Source organism: Aphelocoma coerulescens, chromosome 5 (assembly GCF_041296385.1).
Source record: "Aphelocoma coerulescens isolate FSJ_1873_10779 chromosome 5, UR_Acoe_1.0, whole genome shotgun sequence".
NCBI lineage: Eukaryota > Metazoa > Chordata > Aves > Passeriformes > Corvidae > Aphelocoma > Aphelocoma coerulescens.
In genome coordinates, this window is record NC_091019.1 from 29602594 (window position 1) to 29625998 (window position 23405).

General features: G+C 38.9%; 1 protein-coding gene across 1 annotated transcript in view; it reads right to left on the reverse strand.

Moving 5' to 3' along the window:
• The window catches only part of LTK (leukocyte receptor tyrosine kinase), a gene marked incomplete at its 5' end in the record, with an annotated part of 95202 nt that overhangs the window by 48409 nt on the left and 23388 nt on the right, over positions 1 to 23405 (reverse strand). The window contains 3 exons of the mRNA XM_069018739.1: positions 1086 to 1308; positions 1943 to 2098; positions 5975 to 6088. Coding sequence (XP_068874840.1) covers positions 1086 to 1308; positions 1943 to 2098; positions 5975 to 6088 — 493 coding nt within the window. The remainder of the gene's footprint in view (positions 1 to 1085; positions 1309 to 1942; positions 2099 to 5974; positions 6089 to 23405) is intronic.

Here is a 23405-nt window from a genome sequence, read left to right on the forward strand (position 1 = left end):
AAAGGATATTAGAAACTAATCCCAGAAAATGCAACAGATTCCCAGTGAAATTGGCAAGAAGATGGGGAAGGAACAGCAAGGAAGGAACTGAGCAACAGCTAAAAATCAGAGAGAAAGAGAGAGAAAGATCTGAAAGAAGGAAAAATAAGTTTTTTTAGTCAAACTCTGCTATCTTTGGCTGACTGGGAGTCTTGGCTACAGATCTCCATGGCAGCCTGGGGAGTGCCAAAGAATTCAAAGAAAACAAGAACTGGTTTCTATTGCTTAAGTTCTCCATGGGAGTCAGTCAGGTGATGGAAATAAAAAACTCTGTTATGTGTCTGACCCATGCTCTTACAAGTCGGATTGCAGCAAAGGAAAAATAAGCACATGGAAAATGGCAAAATTAGACGACACGTGGATGTTTCTCTTTCTTTTTCCTGTTGTGAATTGCTCCCTTTACCCATTTCACTTCCTTACTGCATCCTGCTACACACAGGAATGAAAAAGTAAAACACAGGCAAGAGCAAAGGGAATACAGGACAAGATCTGGGGTTGTTACACCTTCTTTTGTTTTCCTTCACCTCTTCTTACCTCTAGCCTCAGTTTTTTCCCTCCCTGAACTTTACAAATGGAGCAGAAGTGGATGCTCTTGAGCCTACTAGAAAGGAGGAAATTATTAAAGAGGTAAAATTAACCCCACCTCAAAATGAGAGCTGTGACCCTTGTAGCAATGATAGGACCCACTGAATCCATAGAGATATCAGTCATATTACCAAGGCAGTTTTTGGACTGAATGCATTTTACAGCTGCAGTCCTTGAACTGGTGAAAGCATTAATCACTCTTCACTCTTCTAAATGTGAGGGAAGAAGAGTGAGATCTAAGCTAGTGTGTTTTTTGCAAAGGGGACCCACAAAACCTGTGTCTGTTACAGGCATCCTGTCAGGAGGCTGCGTGCTTCATCCTGACACTTACACCTTTATTTTCTGCTGTAATAGCAGCAATGACCTCAAAAAGGCAAAAGACACTGATAAACAGCAGCCTGGAGGAACTCCACTCTACCTTGCAATTCAAAGGCTCAACAGTTGAAAATTGATTGTCTTACCCAGCATTCTCCTCATGGACAACTCTCAGAGAAATGATTGTATTTTTGTTTGTCTCCACATATCTGATTTCAACTGTGAATCTCTGGAGGAGAGGAAGAGCATCCTGGGAACATATGGCCAGTTCCAGCAAGCAAGAATCCAAGCTCCCAGGCAGGATGGGGCTTTGCAGGCTGAACTCACATCTATCTGGGAGTCTACTGGTGTTCAGGAGGAAAATGTCCCCTGTGAAGAGAAAAAAAGCCCACAACAAAACAAGAGACACACAGCATGGATGGAAGAGAAATAATAAGAGGAAAATGGATAAGGAGTTTGAAGAAAGGAGTCATGAGAATAAAAAAATAACTATGTACAAAACAAGCAAAAAAAAAAAAGATAAGTAAAAATTAAGGGTCTAAGTAAGGAAATTAGAGAAGAAATGAGAATAGAAGGAACCAAAAAAAGGATGAAGACATGTTCAACAAAACAAAAGCCAAAGACTTTGCCAGTCAGACAGCAGGCATGTGGAGCCAGTTATGGCTTGTATAGGATTTAGTTTCCTAAGAAAAATCCAGTCTCTGTAAGTAAAAGTAGCTTATCCCAAAACGGGGAGATAGAAAATGAGTATATAAAGGGGCCAGCTGTTTAGAGTACATCCATACATGACCGAGGCAGCACACATGCATTACTTGGCTCTTACTGACTCTCAGGCACTGACTGTGCCTTTGGGAGCTCTGCACCAGAACCAGCTCATGGTGGTACTTTTAGTGACATGGGCCTGAAGCCTCAGCCTGCTGATTCCTGCTGCTGCCACCCACAGCTGCAGCTGGAGCTGGGCAAAAGAAGGTGTCCATTCGAGGGGAACTGCAGCTCTGCCTACCTTCAACATCTCCATGGGAGGAACTGTTTTCCAGAAGCATCTGCTGCCTCTCATGGGACACCAGGACTCCAATGGAAGATAACACCCAGTCTGGTTTGCCAAAACTGTCTGTGGACGTCACCCATGAACAGCTTGAGCCAATGATACAAGAGACTTCTGTTGTGAGAAACCAAAGGTTTCAGGGAGGCCTATCCCAGCTCAGGGAGCAGAGGTAACAGGAGCACATGAGTGATTAGATGTGCAGTGTATGGTGGGTATATCTCCCAAAAAATGGAAGAATTGAAGAGAAAAAAGAAATTTTGTCTTGGTCAATAACAACAGAATCTCTCCCAGAGCAGGTCAAGGAACATGTAAGAATGAAAACTAACCTGCAAATTCTTGGCAGATATAAGTCAAATTCCCCCCACTGGTATCAACAGTGAATTTGTATCAGTGGAAAGTCTAGGCCATGAGTACTCAAAGTCACAAATGAGAATAATACCAATAATATCAACAAGGATATTGAAACTGTATGGATTTAGCATTTTGGCAGAGAGAAAGAACTGATACTCTAAAGGTCAACCCTCTCTTAGCAATAGAAAGAGCCTGACAGGATCTCAAGCCAAATAGGTGAACAATGCAAGCTTAACATAATTTTTTATTTTTATCTTTTTTAAACAGTTTTGCTTTCCTCTAGCAGGATGGATAAGAATACCTTCTTAACAAACTCCAGAGTCTGCTTGAAGCACTAAAAACTCTAGATCATCTTGGCCAGAATTTTTTATAATCAGCATATTATAAACCAGACAAGAATTCACTGTTGTCTCATCAATCTAATATAAACTCCCTGAAGGGATGTTAGCTGCACAAAGCTCTCCCACACAGAGTGGAGCTGAATAGAGCTGATATTAATTTGCATTATATTTATTTTCAGTAGTAATAATAATATTACAGTAATAACTGGAGTGTCCCCAGGCCAAATGAGAAATAATAAGAGACTAAACATTCATGTTTAGGATCCTGATGTTCAGAGGGTATTCAAACCTTGCAGCCATGAATGACACAAAGTCATCCCTTTGGTAGCCCTGTTCCTGTGGAGAACAGGTAGGTAGGAAGGACAGAATTAAGGTCAGGGATATAACAAGGAAGTGTAGCTGCACAGGTGGAGCAAAAATAGAAACATAAGAGCCTCCAGAAGTTCACCGATACTTCAACTAAACTTTCAGAAAAAAGAAGAAATGGAAGCATCTTTTGAATGTGACAGCAAAAGCAAACAAATTTTCTCCTAATTATTGAAGCTAATTCTAAGTTCACTTTTATAAAACAACTTTCAGTGTGCAGGGGTAAGAGAAACACGGATGTTACAGAGTTGCACATAACTGTGGTTTGGCGCAGGCTGTGGTCTCCCACCCAAACACTTCTCCTCCTCCATTCCTTTGGACACTCCCCAACTCTTTCTGGCCTGCTCATACTGGAGTTTGCTGCCTCTCTAAAACTGACACCTGGGCCAACCATCCAAATATCTTCTTAGCCCAATTCATCAAATGCATACAGCTTAGGAAGGGTCTGGGCAGTGTCCAGCCCATCATTTTCACATGGAAGCCACAAGCAGATGAACTGGCAAATTGTGTATATGTGTGTGTGTGTATACAATGACAGATTCCAGCAGCACACAGGAACGAGGACAACAGCCCTTCTCCTGGCTCTGATGGATCTAGGGAAAAATGTCTGTGCACAGCTCCAGGCTACAGTTTGATGATCCAGTTAAACAGCTTTAGGGACCTCAATAGCTCAGAAACTCCATGGCTGTGTGAAACAAAGCAGAATCCTGATGCAGACCCTCTGTGCTGTTTCAAATTTATTGAAGTTTGACAGGTTAACTAAGTATCCACAGACTTATTGTCAGTAGAAGTAATATTTTTATCAGATAATTTTTTTAGTTGGTCATAAAACCCAGAAAGCAATTTCTCTTACAACAGCAGAACAGTGAAAGAGAAAAGTGAAAGCTTAGGAAAGAAGAAATTCTTTTTCCAAATAGACAGTTGCTTGAAACTCTTGTTTATGAAAAAATCATTTCATCAAACCTTACTAATACCTCAGCTTGCAGTGACAAGGACTGTACCAATGCAGACTTAATCCTTTGAGTGTGTCTCATGTGACAAGGTGGTTCACAGCTGAGATAGGTGAGCACAACTTTCCGCTTGAAAAGCACCTAATTCCCGACTCTCTGGGCTTTATAAGGCCTGTCTACCACAACCTGAGGCTGAAGAAATTGTATTGTGATGGATCAACAATAAGCTGGTTTTTAGCACAAACCACAGAGTAAAAGAACTGGGTACACTCATGGGCACTGTGAAAGAGAGCACCGAAAGCTGAAACCTGTAACTCCATTATGTACCACCTTACACATGTTTCATATCCAGCTTTGCTCGTGAACCGGAGAACCTCAAGTACAAGTCAGCAAAAAGGAAAAACATGACAAATTAAAGGAAAGAAATGGTATAATAGAGAAATATATCTGTATTACTACAATCAGCAAAGGACATATTTTAAGATATGACAAAAATGCTCTAAAGATTAGATCGAAAAAAGCTCATGGACATTCCAGGGTATGTCAGAAAGGACTTCAAAGAATTAGATACCATCTGCAAGATGTTACTTTAAGGAACATTCCTCTATGTCACCTTGCCACTTCCTGGGAGGAACATGTAGCTTTTCTAATCCCCAGAGGTCTTTCTTTATTGTTTAGCATCTTCATTAACAACCTGAACAAGGAGACAAGAGTGCACCCGCAGCAAGTTCACAGAGGTTACAAAAAGAAAAGAGCAGCTGACACATATAGGGCTGTGCTGCCATGCAGAGCAGCCTCAACAGGCTGGGGAGTGGGCTGATAGGAATCCCTTGAAGGAAAAGCTAAATCCTGCACCTCGGGAGGCATAACCCCATACACCAGTTTGTGCTGGGGGCTGACTGGCTGGAAAGCAGCTGAAGGGAAGGACTTGTGAGAGTGGTGACCAGTTAGCTGCCTGTGAGCAAGCCCTACACCCTTACAACAAAGGCAGCCAACAGCTTTCTGGGCTGCGTTAGGAAGAGCACTGCCAGCAGATCAAGAGAGGTGATCCTTCCTCTCTACTCAGCACTGGTGAGACTATATCTGGAGTGCTGTGCCCAGCTCTGGGCTCCTTAATACAAGAGACATACAGACTTAGAGGAACAAGTCCAGCACAAGTCCGCAAAGATGACTGAGGGACTGGACCATCTTCCACAAGAGGAGAGGCTGACACAGCTGGGGCTGTCCAGTCTGTAGAAAAGTACAGTATGGGGGATTTTATCAATGTGTACAAACACATGGATGAGAGGGAATAAAGAGGAAGCTGGACATTCTCAGTAGTGCCCACTGACAGGACAAGAGGCAGCGAACACAAGTTAAAAATCCTCACAGCTCACTTGGTTTTCTCAATGTCGTGAAAATAAAATTCCATTTGGAAAAAAATTTCATTCAATATCAAAGAAGATAGTTTGTTCTAGAGTGGTGGGAAAGCAGCTCCACTAATTAGTTTTTATTTCAAGAACTCCCAATCCCAAATCTGGTGGATTTCAGTGTGCTGATGATTTTATTTTTCTTTCCTTTTTCTTTCTTTTCCCTTTTCCTGCTGTGTTGGGTTTTGGGTTTTTTTGGCTTATTGAGGGGGAAGGGAGTTATGTTTCTTTTGTGGAGGGCTGTTTGGGGTTCTTTATGGTTTGGTTTGCTTGCTTTGTTCAGATGTTTTGGTTTGGGGGTTTTTTTATTTGTTTTGGGTTTTTTGTTTGTTTTGGGGGTTTTTTGTTTGGTTTTTTTTGTGGGGTTTTGTTTGTTTGTTTGTTTTTGTTTAATACAGAAATAAGGAATTGCCTTAAGTTTACAGTGGCCTTTCTGAGTCATTGCTCTAGTTCCAGTCAGAAATACAGGGTCATAACTTTCTGGAGAGAGGTGCTTGTGACTGCCAGCATCTATCTTACACCTAGATTCTGAAGGAGAGATAAGGAGGATGTAAGGAAGAGGACTTGTGGTACCTGGTTTAGAAGGCTGATGCAATGAAACCATCCTATTTTTTATCAGGGAGAGCTTCTGCGTTGGATTTGATGCAGAAGAGTTTTCTTCATGTGATCCAAAACAGCAGACAGCAGCTATACCAAAATAAAAAGAAGAGGGGATGTGTTTGATGTTGCCATACAAAACTATGCTCCCATATAATAAAGCATGAGCATATATATGACAAAGCCCTGCTATATTACTCTCACCTTCATTGCAATGCATCAGTGCAGTACCATCCTGATGTCTCTGGAACAATTTATACCAACAGCAGCTATTTTATTTATTTAACCTGTGCATGTGAAAACACACAAGTCCCAAACTAAGCATGCAGTAGTGTGTATCTAAGATTATCACTGGCCTTTTCTAGAAATTGTGAAAAAGTTAGCAAAAACAAATGTATTTGTTTTCAAAAGGTGTTCACAGGCAGCAAGATGCAAAATGAATTGCTTTCAAACCTTGGCCATTTGGGTTATGAGTTCAGCAATACAAAAATGTCAAATCATGTCAGAGGAGACAGAAATCTTATTCACATGAATTGCAGTTCAGACAGGGATGTACAGACACTCCGTTGAAAACATCTAAGATATTCTCAGCAGAACTAATTTGAACAATAATATTATGAGAACTTGCATCAGTATCTGTAAAAAGGAAAGCCCCCCCAAACATGAGCATATGTTCATATGTTTCCCTCACTATTTCATATAGTTTTTTCAGCAATATCTGGTCTGATTTTAAACTGCTATAACAATTTTCATTTTAGTATAGATGACAATGCATCACACAGTGAGTAAAATGCTGTGAAATGTTTCATAGCATGAAAATGCTGCATCCTTCCATCTTTCATTATGTTACTAAAGACAGTCATTCAAGGGGTTCCAAGGAAGGGTAATTTTAGAACAGAACAGCATTATGCTGCAGCAGACACATGGTGTACTGATGACAGATTTGGGGTCTCCACAGACCAATTGTCAAACACTAGATTTTTTCCTGCTTCTTCTTCCAAATATGTAGGGACATTAATGTTGGAAATGTTGATTCTGAACTGCATATAAGACACAGGCACTGCCTTGATAAGCAAGATATCTTCAATAACAGGATGAAATCCTCAAAAAGACTGGGAATTATGTGGCCAAAGTTTAGCCAGCCTTGTGAAAGTGTTGTCTTTTGAAAAATCCATGCTAATAAACAATCATATATTGCAAACAAATCTATTTCACTATATTAAAAGAAATTCTGCTATGGAAAGGGCTTTTGACAACTAGAGTCTGCTCCTCCCAGCTTATGTTCTCTGTCTTTTGAGATGTCTCCCAATCTTTGCTAAGCACTGCTGTAGCTTCAGTATTTACTTCCCTCAGGGCTTTCTGTAAAGTCTGTTCCACCCACTCGTCTCCTCACACACTTCAAGCTGCTTGTATACTTTGGAAATATCCTGAGTATCGTGGGACCCACAAACATAGTACAGTCATAGCAGAAGATCTGCTAGAGACATTTGTCCTGATAAAACTAAAACTTAAGCAAAATATTTGAAGCACTCAAACCCCACACCCCCTCCCCACAAACACCTTTGGGATATTCCTCTTGTTTCTCATTAACAAGCATATGATTCAGTGGCAGATTACCATGAACAGAGCCCTAAGATACTTGGAAAATACTTCCACTGCCATCGGTGATGGCTGAGACAAATAAGATACAAAACAACAGTAACACCCTACTCAGTTTTGGCAAAAAGCTGGAAGGGTTCCTTCTATTGCATGTAACAACCCTATTCACCTAACCTGGGAAGATGTCATTTACCTGAGAGGTTAGGTAGGACATCTGAGAGGAAGGAAAGGCAGTCATTACAGCCAATTTCACTGACAGACAAAGCGTACTTGGACAGAAGATCCTAGACTCAGTGATGGACAAGGAATTTGCTGATGGGCACCCACAGAAATATGTCCTTATTCATTCATTTCCTCACAACAAAGAATTTCTGGCTATTGCTGAGCAGAAGAGGACTCACAGTAACAGCTTAGCAGCCTCTAGTCCAGCCTATGCTCTTACTTTTAATCTCAATTATTTTTCTTTCCCATTCATTCAATTTATTTGATTGAATTGAAAATCTAGTGCACACAGTCACTAAGACGCTTCTGATAATCCAGAGATGCTTCTGATAATCCCACATCATGTCCTCTCACACATATTTGCATGTAATTTTTGTATGACATAAATTTCAGCATAGAAAAAAATAATGACTATTACTTTTCACCTCCATGATTTCTCTGTTTTGATCAGCAAAAGTCAATTGTTTAAGTGAAAAGAAATATAAGATGGAGAGGAAGGCGATTAATGATTTTAAGCTAAGTCTGTAATTAAGGAACATGAAATGATCAGGAAGAAACAGTGTAACATATTCAACTGTCACAGGAAAAATATGGGATCTTTTAACAACACAGCACAAATCTGTCTCTTTTTCAGTAAAATAAGAAACTTCCAGTACTGAGAAGGTAATTCCATTTCTTTCACTATTTTACAGCAAAAAAAGCATTAAGATACCTGCAGGGCTGATTGTTCTCCTGAATCCTGATGTTACCTTGCAGAAGAGAAGAAAATTACAGAAAATACTTATAGAACTCATGATGGGAAATGAATTCCAGACCAGCCAAGATATCTTTCTGACAAAACATGAATTTCCTTTACAGCACTTTCTAGTGGTATTTCCCATCTAATATCAAAATAACAACTCAATATTTCTCACTGCTTCTCCGAGAACACAAACTAATGTACAGACTAATAGATCTGACTGTCAGGAAGTCACACTAAGCCTAAAGAAGACTCTTTGTCTACTACCAATCCAAGTATTTTTCAATGATCCTAAAACTTCCATTTTCAGCTCAATAAATAATCTCTGTCCTTCAAGAATATTTACAGCATTAAGTTATTAGCCTTGCTCTTTGAAAATGTCACTGTGAGCTCCAAGTGCTTGCTATTAAACTCTTTTATTCTTTGCTCATTAGTTGGTTCAACCCCAAGTTCCTTGCTTACTTCATCACTCTTGTACTCTGTCCAGATTGCAGGTAATGGTCAAAAGGGGAGCAACACAACAAAATACAGTTTTTCCAAAGCCTACAAGGTGCTACTTCAGGATCTTCTAGAGCCCTTTCCAGTTTTTCAGAGAAAAAGGCAGAAAGGCAGACATTGGCGCACACTACTGTCATTCAATGCAGAATGGCCACTCCTCTCTCTCCTGAGATCTCCCTGTTAATCCATGCAACAATCTTATCGGACAGTTCGGCCAAAATAAATTATTTTAGTTGATCATCTACCATGACATCAAGTCTCTCTGTGATGTATTTCCTGCCAGGTATTTCCACCCTCCACTGTATTAGTTAGTTCCCTTTGAAATACCTAGTTCCATTGGTGAGTTGAACTCTGCCTTTTTTTCCTACCCTAATCTTTAAATAATCAGCAGATCATCAGTACAATTTTAGTGCTGTCTTCTGGCTTACTCCTAAACTCCTATATAGAACATAACCCAGAACTCACATTTACAGGACAATTATAGGTAGAGTTAATTGACAATAATTCCTGTTTATACTTTTGTTTAAAACCAAACGTGACATAGCCATTTGTACCAGGCACTCACTTAAGTGCACGTGTAGAGTTATCAATTTAAGAACATAACTGGAGGTAGGACGTCCCACATGACTTTTGTCAAACTGGTAAACTCATTTGAAAAACTGACACTGCAACAAGATGTCCTTTCAAATAAGCCCTTTAGATTAAGAAGTAATTATAAACCCTTTTCTAGCTCTTTGATCCTATATAAAGTATTCTGATATTTTTACTCAGATTGATTTCAAGGCAGCAATCTTCATATTACCAAGCAGTCCTACTTCGCAGGAGTAGAGCAGATGTAATTAAGTACTGTCACCCAGCTTATACCATTTACCCTTTTTAAAAGCAGTATTAACTTTCTTCCAGTTCTGCAGAATTTCCCCGGTATCCTGACACACTTACTGCAAATATCAACATAGATGTCTATCAAAGTTCCTTAATTAGTTCTTTCAGAATTCTTGAATACACGCTGTCTCAACCAGCTGTTTTACAAAGTAGGCATTATAATAACAGTTTTTTACAATATTTTTTGGTTGTTATGAATTATTTCTATGTGAGAGTGAAAAATCAATTTTTTGTTTTATTTTTTCCTAGAATAATAATATTTACTGGATACTTTTCCTTTTTGTCTCTATTATTGACAAACCTACCACATGCATTTATGATAGATATAATGGCTAAAATATTTTTGCTGTTAATGCACTTGGAAGATTTCCTTAGACTTCCTGCTGATTTCTTCTTAATTTCTTTTGCTTTTTTAATCTATATCTAAGCTTTCAACTTTTCAACTTCCTTTTAGTGTAAGCAATGAAGTATTTTCCTTATTTTTTATAACAGCGTAGTCTCCCCTATCAGCCATAGCCTTGCAGCTTTCTAGCTGTTTACACAAGCAACTCAATTATTATCTGAATCTTTCTGTCCACAGATTTTCTTTCAGCTGAGCTACTGTGGCACTGTTTTAAATTCTGAGAAATTTACCTCTTCTGGAACTACCAAGATACAGCACTTTCAGATGTCTTTTAGGCACTAAAGTCTGTTTATTTGAATATCTCAGCTGAAGTACATATCAGAACACTTCAGATTTTTATTCTATTTCCAAGAAAGGTGTATTCAAGCCACAACCACTTCCATCTGTGGAACATCCAAGTTTAGTTCTGAGCTCAATTCTTATCTCAATTCTTTATCTACTGAGAATGGATCCAAGATATTATACTAATAAGTGACAGGAGAATTTTCATTCTGTCATCTATTCAATATCTGCAAATATGCTCCCATGCTAGCAGAATGAAACCACCAATATGCCACTTGTGTTGAAGGTTTCACATACACGTACACACACAAGGAAAAAAAACTTATTTTCCCCCTCCCCTTACGCACAACAGGCTACTTATTATCTCATCCAGATCTTTAGTTGGATTTGACAGTGTAAGCAGTCATCAGCACCCCCATTAACATTTATTTTAGGTATTGATTGACCTTCAAGATCATTTTGTTCAATGGCCGGGGAAAGACGCAATGTCATTTTAGCCATAAAATGCTGTTCCAAACTTACTTCTGTCCTTTGATTCCAATCACAGGAATTCTCCCTGCTAGTGTGAGAAATTCGAGCAGCATTTACATTTAGAAGTTAGTAAGTGCATTCCACTGCCACTTGCTTATTAGCCAGCCTCATCACGTTGGTAGCAGGCAGTTGAAGAACTCCTCTTTCAGTCCTTGGGGCCTTGTTTAATTTTATTCTCAATACCTTGACTCTTCTGCTAAGTAAGTGTTTTTATTTCTTGCTTTTCTATCATTTCCCTTGGTTGCTAATTTAACACCATGTGAAAAAGTCTGTCCTAACAAGTCTGGAAGATTGCTTCCTCTCCAGTGAGCTGGAGGCCAGTCACACAGCACAGTCTCTTCTCAGAGGAGAATATAGACATGCATTTCATTGTATAACACCCAAGTCTTATATAACTTATCTGACTAGCAGAACACTTACAGACTTTTATTTGTTTTGTTGGTTTTTACCTTCCTTCCTGCTTTATATGCAGAACATGAATGATATCTAAGAACACACCTTGTTCGTCCTTCTTTGGCGCCATTACAAAGTTTCTAAAAATAAGTTACATTCTGCAAAACTAAACCCAGTCATTTATGCTAGGGACTAGATTTGGTAGCTGTCTTGGTAGCTTATTTACTTCAGAGAACCTTCTCAGACATTGCAATCCCATCTGGCATCCAAAAAGAGACAGAAAGCCGTGTCCATGCCCACCTGCTGACTTCTGACAAGAATCTTCCTTGAAGGGTGGTAAGTGGATCAATCCGAAGAGATTTTCACCACCAGTAAGTCCCTGTTATAATATTCACTTGGATTGCAAAGATCATCTGCAGTTTCCATGACATACTGAACAACTAGACATTTGCGGTTGTACGAAATTCCGACAGTCCCCTCTCCTGCTGCTCACAGCAAGCTGCTTCCTGGCTGCCCCTAGATACACAAAATGCTGCTTTGTCTCACATTTCCTCACTTTCTTTATTCAGTCACTCAGTGGCCAGTTCCTTCCCTGGATAGTGGTGTTTCCTGAATCATTTTGTGCAACCACTCTTTATTCTCCCCAATGCTTTGTAGAGTGCATCCTCATCCCTTCATGCATCAAATACTTGTTTCTAATAAAATCACTGTGCCTCCCTTCAAAAACAAAGACTTGTGAAGCTCTGGCACTGAGCACAGTACACTGCAGGTTTCCACCCCTGTGCTACAGCTACTAGACTGAACTCACCCAGAAAATGTTTTGCCCATGCTATCTATATTTTTCTCACAAACCTCACCTACTGAATAGGATGCAAGATTAAATTCTTGGCTCCTCCTCTCAATACTACTTCCCTAACTTGGCATATTGCCTTTGAATAGCAGGTTGCTAATTATGATTTCTTATTCAGTTTTCAGTGTACATCTACACCGACTTAGAAATAGATCTGAATTTCTATTTTAATTACTATTGAGAAATAGGATGCCAAAAACACTTCTTGAAATCCAAAAATACGCCATCTACTTCATCCTGATAGTTGTGTATTGTACATGCACATACTTATGTGTGCACATATTGCCACATTAACTTGGAAAGATTTCTCTTTTTACAGCAAAGCTGCTCAATACCCATATGTCTATTTTTATAATACTAACTCTTCATTACTCACAGGTAATGAGGGCTGGGTTTTGCATTGCATCTCACCTCTCTTCAGGCTGCTCAGACTCAATCATGTGCTGCCCAACAGCACAAAGGTTTCCAAGGATATTTGAGATGTAGTGTTTGGAAGAACTCCATTCTGCTCCACTTTTTGTTTTCTCTCCTCTGTTCAGGCTGGGATGAGTGGTAGAAGAGGCACCTGCTGCACTCCTGCTACCTGTGTACAGACTTGATCCTGACAGCTATCACAGGTTGTTTCAGTGTCAGTTCTGGATAAGAGGGATTTGTTCATATGACCTACAGCTTCACTGGCAGTCAACTTCTGTTCTTCTTGGTAGAATTCCATTGGCCTGACTACAGTCTTGCATCTGAAAGTTGGCCCTCGCTGGGGTGACATCATGTAAAAGGCATGCCTGTGTCAGAGACAGCAGAATTCCGCTTCCTGAATTCTTAATCTGGTACCTTTTCCTCCCTTCCTCCTCCACTCACATTAATGGGGAAAAAAAAGATTTGAATCATTTAAGAAATGCATAACTGTGTTTTCTCCACAAGGAACATGGATCTTTTTGGGTTCTTGAAAACTGGCCAAAAACAGAGGTGGGAAAAAGAAAAAAAGTAAAAAAAAAAATTAATCAAAAATGTTAAATGAACCAAAAAGTGAAATCCTTTGGTTCTTCAAGAACTTTTCTTTCCTTTTTAAACTTCAAGATACTTCTTCATTTTTCTGCTATAAAAACACCATCCATTCTTAAGGAAAAATTTCCTTTCTCATTGGTTAAGTGTTTTAGATTAACCTTTCAATATTTTCAATCTTGTTAACATCAGGCCACACTGTCTGTTTCCAAAATCAGACGGACGATGAGCTGGGAAGCGAGGAAGGACTCAAGCCTTTCAACCTGCCTTTGTCATTTGAGAAAAGAGATATGAAATTGCACCCTAAAGACACCTGTTTTAAGCAAATTGCTGAAGAGCCATCCTCCCAGAGGGAACAAAACTTGGATGACTGACTTATATTAGATGTATTACTCTGAAATGAATAAAATTCAGGGGGACGTGTCCAATTCTTAATAAAGGATTTCAAGCAGCTACAAAGAAGCAAGAATACATGATGGAAATACGTTTTGCCTTCCAAGGGAACAGCTCTCCAAAACTGTTGTGCTCTTGCACATAAATGTAGAGGAAGAAATATAATTGGTTTATTCCTTTAGAACAGCACTCATAGTGTTTTTCAATTGCAGCTTAAAAGGAGGTGTGAGTGAATTCACACGTGCAAGTATGACAGGCATAGTCACAAGGGAAGGTGAAGGAAGATATGAAGCCTGTGGGTGCAGAGACAAAAGCAGAAGGGATGGGATCCCTCAAAAGGTTGCCTGAAGCCACTCTCTGCTGATGACAGTAAAATGCAGAGTGACCATTTGCTCATGGCATGTTTTTGTATGGAAATGCCAGTTCCATTACTTAATAGGAAATACTAGTATCTTCCAAAGAATCACGTGGAAACTATTATATCATTTTATTAAGGTTGAAACATGTCGTCTTCACTCTGTAATCTGCTCTGAGTTCAGGGTTTTTAACATTAATGCAGTAAAATGATATAATACCTAGCTGAAGGGAAATACTTTAATGTTCTCAAAACAGACTCTTTGCCATACTGAAAGACTAATTTTGATGAACTCAAAGCATGAATTTGGAACAATTTGCTTTGTGAAAAATGTTAAAATTTTGAGTCTTCATCATGATTAGAAATTAAAAAATATTTCTAAAATTAGCTTCCCATGAGAGAGAATATCTAGTTTTCAACCAATTTGTATGCTAAGATGCAAAAAAAAATTTTCTGCATGTTGCCCAGAGCAACCAACAAAATCAGGTGAGAGAGAAACAGGATACCTAATTGCTAGACAGCTGTCCTTCAGGCAACGCTCAGCTGCCAACTTCAGGATGCCTCTGTATTTTGTAGCATGTGGCAGGAGCTCTGTCTCCCCACCCTTCAACTACCATGTAACAGCAGTGCAACATTTCACAGAAAAAGAGGAATTGTGTGCCAGCAAGAAAGTGAGAGAAATATAATTTTCGGATTCAGGTCTTGATTTAATTATTACAATGAATATGAGATTGATCCTGTAAAATTCAATTTAGGAAAAAGAAAATTATTTTCAATTACTTGAAAGTAATTGAATGTGAACTTACACAAGGTAAGCGGGGAGGACAAAAGTGACTTTAATCTGTCCTTGAGCTCCATTGATCTTCGAGGTTACTTAATGTCCGTTTCCATCTTTGTTTTACTAGTAAGAGCCTTAGGAATGCTCTAAATGTATGCACTGCTTTAAGAATCCCTCCGGGGCTGCTTTGCTCACAGAGGCTATCCAAGCACAAAGGCACATTTCCTGCACTTCTTTTTTCTTGATCTACTTTTGACACAAGGATAACTGTCAACAGCTCTTCATCATCTAAGGATTCCCCTTTGAGTACTTAAACCCTCAGGCAGCAGTGCAAGACAGCTACAAGGATGCCCATGTATCATTACAAGCAGATTTTTTAGATACCCTCCTTTGTCTGGTAACTCTTCTCAGACAGGAACAGAGGCTCTCAATGTACAGCATTGTCTACCAGACACTACTCAGGAGAATGGTTCCTATTCCCATCCTGCTATTAATGCTCTGAGCCACTGTGTACAATAATACAGAGGATGGGATCAACCTCTTGGGGAAGGAGTTTTTAGCAAAACAAAGGAAAAGTATGATGCAAAGACTTGGTTATTGTTGTCTTATCAGCTCTCCTGGTTCACCTGGACTAGGAAGAGCCAACACTAATTTTCTTTTCCAGGTCTTTTGGTCATTGTATCCTACAAGCTTTTCTCCAACATTTAACTTCTGATGAATCTGTTTGGAGATTATTGAGGGATCAAAAACTAATTCATACATAACAGATAATTCCATCCACTTTGTATCAGAAACAATGACATCTCCTAGTTTCATTAAAATCTACTAAAATCCACTCAACTGCTGCAGAGCACATGGCTACCAGTGAATTCTGCAACACTGAGAGGGTCCTGATAACAGAAGAGAAATGCCTGAAAACCTGCATGCTCCTGAATGGCTCCCTTATTAATACTCAAAGCCCCATGCAGAACCTGCATGCCAAGTGCTTCTCAATGGTTTTACCTTGAAGAAGTCATGCACAGTTTTGCACTCTACCTTCACACACAAATGCAATATTCATATGCACAAAGTCACTTGGATAAGTCTGCCTGGAAGTGAAACAAGAAAAATAATTCACCACAACTCTTTTTAACAATGAGAATACACTCAGATATTAAATTAAATATAGGATATATAAACCAACCAGATCAACATATACAGTTGTTTCCAAAACATGGCAGTGACAAATATAGCCCCTTTGGGAAAGCATCAGATGACATGTTTTAAGATGACAAAAGTCATGTTTAAGCAAAAAAACAAAAAAACCCAGACTAATACACATGATGCCATTTGTAAATACTAAGTATGCATTTCATTTGACCATAACAATCTTTAAGAATATTGTTTGCTAGTTTCCTGCTATTGGGTATATTCTATTTTCTCTTCTAAATTACAAAATCCTCCTTATGGAATCAGTAGTAATCATATAACACTTAACTTCCTCTAGCTCCTCTTCTTTCAAAAACCTTAATAATGATTGACTGCTTTATTAAAAAGACTAGGTTATCATTGCCTTTGCCTATTACTTTTATAATGTCTCTCCTCTCAGCTTCTTTTAATGAGAAACAAAGATGAAAGAAGAAGAAAGAGTTATAGCACCCCGATAGAAAGACCAAAGATTGAAAGAGCCTACTAGTTAGTTGTTTCTACTGATCTTTATTTAATCACTTCAGAGGCTTCCCCAGAGATGATGTTCATCTTAATCCAAGGAGGAGCAAGGGATTAGGAATGGTCTAAATAAACCTAACAAAAGTATAACTCACAGGTATTGCAGTACATCATTAAATAAATAAATCAAACCAAAGAAACCCCTTCCTCCCCAAAAGCAACTTTAAAATAAGAAAGAAACCAACAACCCACCCACCCACATACAATAATATGTAATAATGTAATAAACAGGGAGGAGATGCAGAGGTACCAGATATTTGATTTTTTTCCTAGGAGACCATGGAAAATGCTGTTAAACTATCAATTCTATAAGGACACTTGCATGGCTACATCTAATGCTGTTCTGGTACATGAAGAACCTCTGTAAAGAAGACAGAAATTCTTGCAACAGGAAAAGCTCCCAGCCACAGTCCTCCTGAGAGTACCAAAATGTAGTCTGTTATCAGAAGCATGATGTGTGATTTAAAGTACTGATCTGAGTATGAATGTGTAAGAATGAGGCTCAAAACTCTTATTATAACATAACACAAATACTCCTGATGAAAAAAAGCATCCAAAGGAGGAATTAGCAGTAGGTACACACCATGGAGTATAGAATGAGAGAGATGCTAAAACCATGCCATTACTGGCTGTCTTTGGTCTGATTCTGGTAGAGATCTGTTTAGAAATGGTACCTATTATACTGAGCTACTCCTATCAATGTTTTTTCTGCAGCAAAGTTTCACATTAGTAACAGAGCAAAGCACTGTAAACTGCATTTTGATTACTTTAGTTATGGCTATGGTCTTGTTTCGGTTAATTATTTTGAACAAGAATTTCAAATATACCAAGGTTAGTTGAACAAGTAACAAGTATTTTGACATGATAGTGATTGCAACATATCATTCATCACTTACCAATTCAGACTCAAAAAAGAAAGGAGAATGCAATTGTTACTGCCTGTACTTGATGTCTTTTCACCTAAAGAAAAGTGAACTAGGAGGTAGTTAAAATATTAACATGCTGGGAACGCAGAACAGCAAGACTTCACTAAGAATATCACTCAATTCCCCAGTTAGCAGAAGTGAGTATCAGAATTTTCAAGACACAGTCAAAAGCAAGCTTTAAAGAGTAGCAACTGTACAATTCCAGGATTTTTAAGAGATCGTTCGGCACCAAAAAAGCCCAAGTAAACTCTAAGGCAAAACAGATTTATTTTTCTTGTAGCATCTAGAATGCTAAATACATTGTGATATTGGGTGATCCAGACAGTCAATCAGTAGCTGCCAACAAAAACACTTGTCAGCCCCAGAAATAACCCCTAGCTGAGCTGGAAGGGGCTGGGAATAAGAAACTGTGTGAAACCAAAGACCAGATAAGTTGTTGGTGCAAATGGAGGATGAGGCAGACTCACACTGCTTTGCCAGGTCACTTTCCTGACTGTCCTGTATTCTGCAAAGTGCTGGCGTGTTAGCTTGTGAGTGAGAAGTTTTATTTGTATTGTTTGAAAAAAAGGTAAATAGCAATAGTCAGTAGGATTAATTGTTAGTCATCTCTTTCATCTAAAGGCTTGCTACGTAACACCAGGATAAAAACTGGCCTTTCACCAGCTCTTCCATGAAATTTCTCCTTTATCTCAGCTAGATTCATTGGCAAGTTTCCTACTCATTCCCTCAGCAGCATCAGTGAGAATTTGAACAGAATGTCTGACTTCAAAATATTTCACCAAGGCACAGCTGGAATGCTAGCCTTTTTTGTCAATATGGAGAAGCACACCAGAAAGGTAACATATGCTAGATAACAAATAAAGAATATAGGGCATTAAAGTTCAGGGAAAGAAGAAGATGTGGGTAACAAGAAACTTGTTATCCAAACACATGTGTTTCTATAACCAGGAGAGGAATGTGAAAAACAACCAGTGTTACTTTTTTATTTACTTTTTTCCTTTTTCCTATTTGGTCACCCTTGTGTGACAATCACTCTGGGCTCTGTGACTTCAAAGGATAATATCTTGTACACAAGGAAAGATACCTTCACCATTTGACTTGTAATTTAATATTACAATAATGTTTTCTTTTAATGAAAGAACAGAGGTTGTTTATTTGAAGTTGGCTGCTGGCCACATCTTTTTAATCTATATGAGACTGTGGTTTCTTAGAGCTGTATAAAACATCTGTTATGAAATTCAGGAAGGGAAGAGAAACCCTTAAGACCTGAAGAACTGGGTCCCATTCTCATCTTTTCCATTGATTATTAAGAGTGTAGGAATGGGCAGAAGCACTGATCAATAATACATTTCACAGAGATAACACAGATAAATAGAATCAGGCTCTATCTAATGTAGACGAAGCCAAATTCCCAGCTCACACCTCACATTCTCAGAGATAAGATACAGATAAGAGACAATGAAGAAGTAGCACTGCAAATAAAGATGCATGGAGAGAAGAGGAATAAACACATATGAGAAAAAAGCCATAGGCAACTGAATTGCACTCAAATACGAAAATTTTTGGTTTCTTTGTCTTTTAGGGTTTTGTTGTTGTTGTTGTTGTTGTTGTGTTTGTTTGCTTGGGGTTATTTTGATTTTAAAAACCTGGAGAAATAAGCTATCAACTTCAGGTGATACCAATTGTTTTAAGATTACATCAGTGGAGTCCTGAAGTGAATAGTCTTCAGCTGTCACAAGCTGTGCCATCAATTCCTGTTTTACCAAGGAGAAGATATGGTACCTGCTGGAAATTGCAGAACATAACAGTGTTAGTGGTAAAGTATACTTAATAAAACTGACTGCTATATGGTAGCAAAGCTACATTCTCATTCACAAGCAGCCACTCATTAGGTTCTCATTTTCAGGCAGCCAAAGGCTGTAGCTGCTAGACCTTGGGGAGCCATGTAAAGGAGTACAAGACCTCTGCCTGGTACAGAAAAGTAGCATCTGCATTTTGCCATACAATACTGACTTCCTCAGAATTATTTTGCTCAGAAGCCCCACCCACCACTCTTTATAAAACCCATGGATAAGGGAAAAATATACCACACTGTAATTATGGTGGGCTTCCATACAAGAAGGCAGTATCTGAGTATGTATTGTTACTTGAGTTCACACATTACTATAGCCTTTACCAAGAGGTATCACTGAGCACACATGTAAATATGCACGTGTGTGTCTGCATATACTAGTGACTGAGGTTCTATCACTTGTGGTTTTTGCAAAAGAGAAAGTAATGAAAATACGCAGTTAGGCAGAGGCTAATTTTATTCATGTGATCAGTTTTCTCTAACCTATCTTGATGGTTTTTGCATTCAACACATCAACCAAGATTGAATGTAGGTTCTTCTGCCCATGCCACTTCTGCCATTTCCTGTAATATGGCTATTTGACACTGGGAAGGAAAGAGGAAGATCAGTGAACAGCCAATTGAACTTGCGGCTCATAGCGTGGGGATCAGCAAAAAAAGCACATCGTACTTTTTCATTGTATTATGCCATTAGCAGAGACATTCACAGAAAATATTGTTATTGATATTAGATCCTAAGCCTGCTCTTTCTTTAGAAATCAGTCTAATAACTGAGTTACGGAGGAGCAAAGAAGGATGACCCTAATTTCTTTATTATCTTAAAAATCAGGGCAACAGGCATGCTGTACAGTTAGTACTTTGTTTCCTTGCTGGTAGGACTGGTATACAGAACAATTTGCTTGGAAAATTTTAAACAGAGTTTTAAAATTAAGCAAAGCAATTTCCTTTCAGCATATTCCATTAAAAAGGAAGAATCTTAGCTTGTGGGTTACTCTTACTTAAGCTGTCCAAAATTGATTTCAGATGTTTAGAAAAATCAAGCCAGAGAAAAGAACTCATACTATTACTTTTTTTTATTCCCACAATTCAGAGCACATGTCATCCATTCTGACACTCCTGCAATACTACAGCAGTCTTTGTGACACAATTCAAAACAAATCACCATTTAATGAGGCAACTATCTTTTTCAGGTGGAATGCTGGAATTGGCACATGAAAACATAATCAGATTTAATCCTTGGCCCTGACACTTGGCCTGAGTCAGAAAACCCACCAGGCAGCTCTGGTCCATTGCCTCAGATTTGAGAGTTTAGCGTCTCAGGCAGCTCTTGCCCTTTTTTTTGCATTTCCAGCACTCCTGGCATATGTTGAATGTTTTGTGGTCCTTTCTCATCTAAATTCTCATGACAGGGCTGCCTGGATCTGTGGCACTTTGCACTCAGTAACCCAAGGGACTCAGTGGGCCCTGTAGTCCTCTGGTGCTTTGCAGCAGGCTTGGCTGCTCAAGTAAATCTGCTGCCAGTAAGTCACACACTTGAGGATTCCTTGCCTTGGCAGGCTACACCACCATTACATAAGTCCATGTAGCCTGGCGTGAGCACCAAACCAGACAAAGAGCCATGAAGAAATCAGGCTGTAAGGTTGCTTCAGCATTAGTGACACTTTCCAATGTTCTGCGTATTCTCAAGCAATAGACAGTCAAAGTGCTCTCCTAGATAGATAATATATTCCAACTTCCTGCAGAACCGACCCTCATCTGTAGGAGCCTTTCACCTCTCTACTGAAATCCAACCTCAGTTCCCACCCACGGATGACATTTTTGTAGCTTTCTCTCTGTTCTGGCTCCTTAGCATATTGTATTCACTCGCAACCATTTCAGGATTAATTGACTTTCACTGAAGAAGCCCGTTAAATATAAAAGCTTTTGACCTCCAACCGGGTCTCCAAATAAGTGAATTTGATGATTCATTTTGAGCATCATTATGATATTTCAGTGGAACCAAATGTTGGGATTTTAGATGCTATTTTCTTTAGGTAATTATATTTCTGCTAACTCAGTTCACAGTACAGTAAGGACTGGGGTTTATGCATATGAACTGACGTATTTAAGAGATTTACTGAAATGAGTGACTGACAGTTTGTGGATAATTACCTGCTACTAGTTAATTTTGGATTTTATAATGAGCAACTGAAACTTACAGGGTATTACTTCCCTGCTGCTTGAAATATTGTGCAATATGTGGGAACAAAGGATTTAATTTAAAGTGAGCCATATCTTTCAAATGCCAGACCTAAATTACATTTTTTCCCTGAAGGCTTCTGGGTTTTAAAGAACAAATAATACACAAAACATAGAACTATGCACTCTGAAGAGACTTTCTCTCTAAAAATTAGTAAGAGAATATTAAGAACAAACTAAGATATCACTAGGCCAAAACTAGTTTTAATTCTCTAAATTAAAATCTAACTATAGCCAGGTCTAGGTCAGAATGAATTTGGATCAATAAATCAAATAGGTTAATGGCGGTGTCTTAAATAATCAAATTCTGAAATCACCAAATAAATGCATCAGCTAATCAAATCAAATCACAAAGTTAACACACACAGAAGTGTTTTTCATCAATCCTCTACCAGGAGATTGAAAGTGATGGCTGTTTTCCTTTGATCAGAAGCTGCATCTTGGTTCTGATCTAGCACAGTGGTCATGGTGCAGCTGCTGTGGAACACAACATTCCAGGATGAATTTAAACCCTTAAAGGAGTTTTAAGAGAGAGCAGCAAGCTTCTTTCTTGTATCACATTGTTGTTACACAAACTCTTACTCCGATAGCCTTACTTCTGATGTGGTATACAAAACTCTGAATGTTTAATGAAAGTCACTATTGAAACAGGCCGTTAGCTCACAGTACTAGCTCTGAATAACAATTCTTCATCTCCTCACTGGCTTCCAAAAGTCACACCCAGTTCTCATTTACATGCAAGGAACTATTAACAGCATTGTTTCCCACCACTTCAACCATGCTCACCCTCTGCAATGAACAAGGTAGTTTCTATCCTTCAAGGTTAAAGAAAGAGAGAATGAGACCTAAGTTTGGAGGGTTTTTCTTTGCTATCTTGAAAGCTCAATGCAGATGACTGCAGTTACTGGTACTAAACAGTGCAGTAGCTTGTGATGAAAACAAAAACTCGAAGTAAAATAAGATTACCCTTCTCTTAATGGAGAGGTTTCCAAATGACATGGTCCATCTAGATGCTCCCTGTATACGCACTGGGCAGAGAACCTCTAAAAAGCAGTTCATTGCGTGTCTGCCAGCTGTGGGTTAGTGACAGAACTGAATCCTCTCTGGGCAGGCTAGGTGGGATGAATCTCAGTGTTTCAGGACTGACTGATACAGCCAAAGACAAGTGTCTCAACTTCTCAGCCATCAAAAGAAAACTGGAGATATTTTTCTGCTGATACAAGTGGTGAATCATGAGAAAGAGTCCCTTTCTCTAAGAAGCATACTTTTTCTTTGAAGAATAAAAAGAAATAAAAGTTATCTGGGCTGGGATGGACTTCCACTTGCTCAGGGGTTCAGGAACCTTGTTACATCAAATCCAGGGACAGCTAAGTGACTTCTGCATCCTAGAAATAGCTGGTATGATCTAATTCTCTTTTAAGGTGCTTGCTTTTGGCTACCTTAGCCAGAGTTTTAAAACACTTCTAAAACAAAAAAAACCACAGTATTTTGGCATTTGCCTGTCAAAGCTTGGCCTGTCTCTCCACAGAGTCCAATGACACTGTCAAAAGAGCCCATAGTGCCATGAATATGACTAAAGCATTATTCAGTTGGGGTGAACAGAAAACAATGTTGAGGATGCTCCTTTTTTTCTTTCTTTGGAGTAGCAGTTGGAGAGTACGGGCAGTATGAACTTGATTTAAAAGGATCCCAGAATGTTCATGGCTGTAACTCACAGCTGAACCACTGATTGCCTTTCCTCACCCAAATTCATACAGTCTA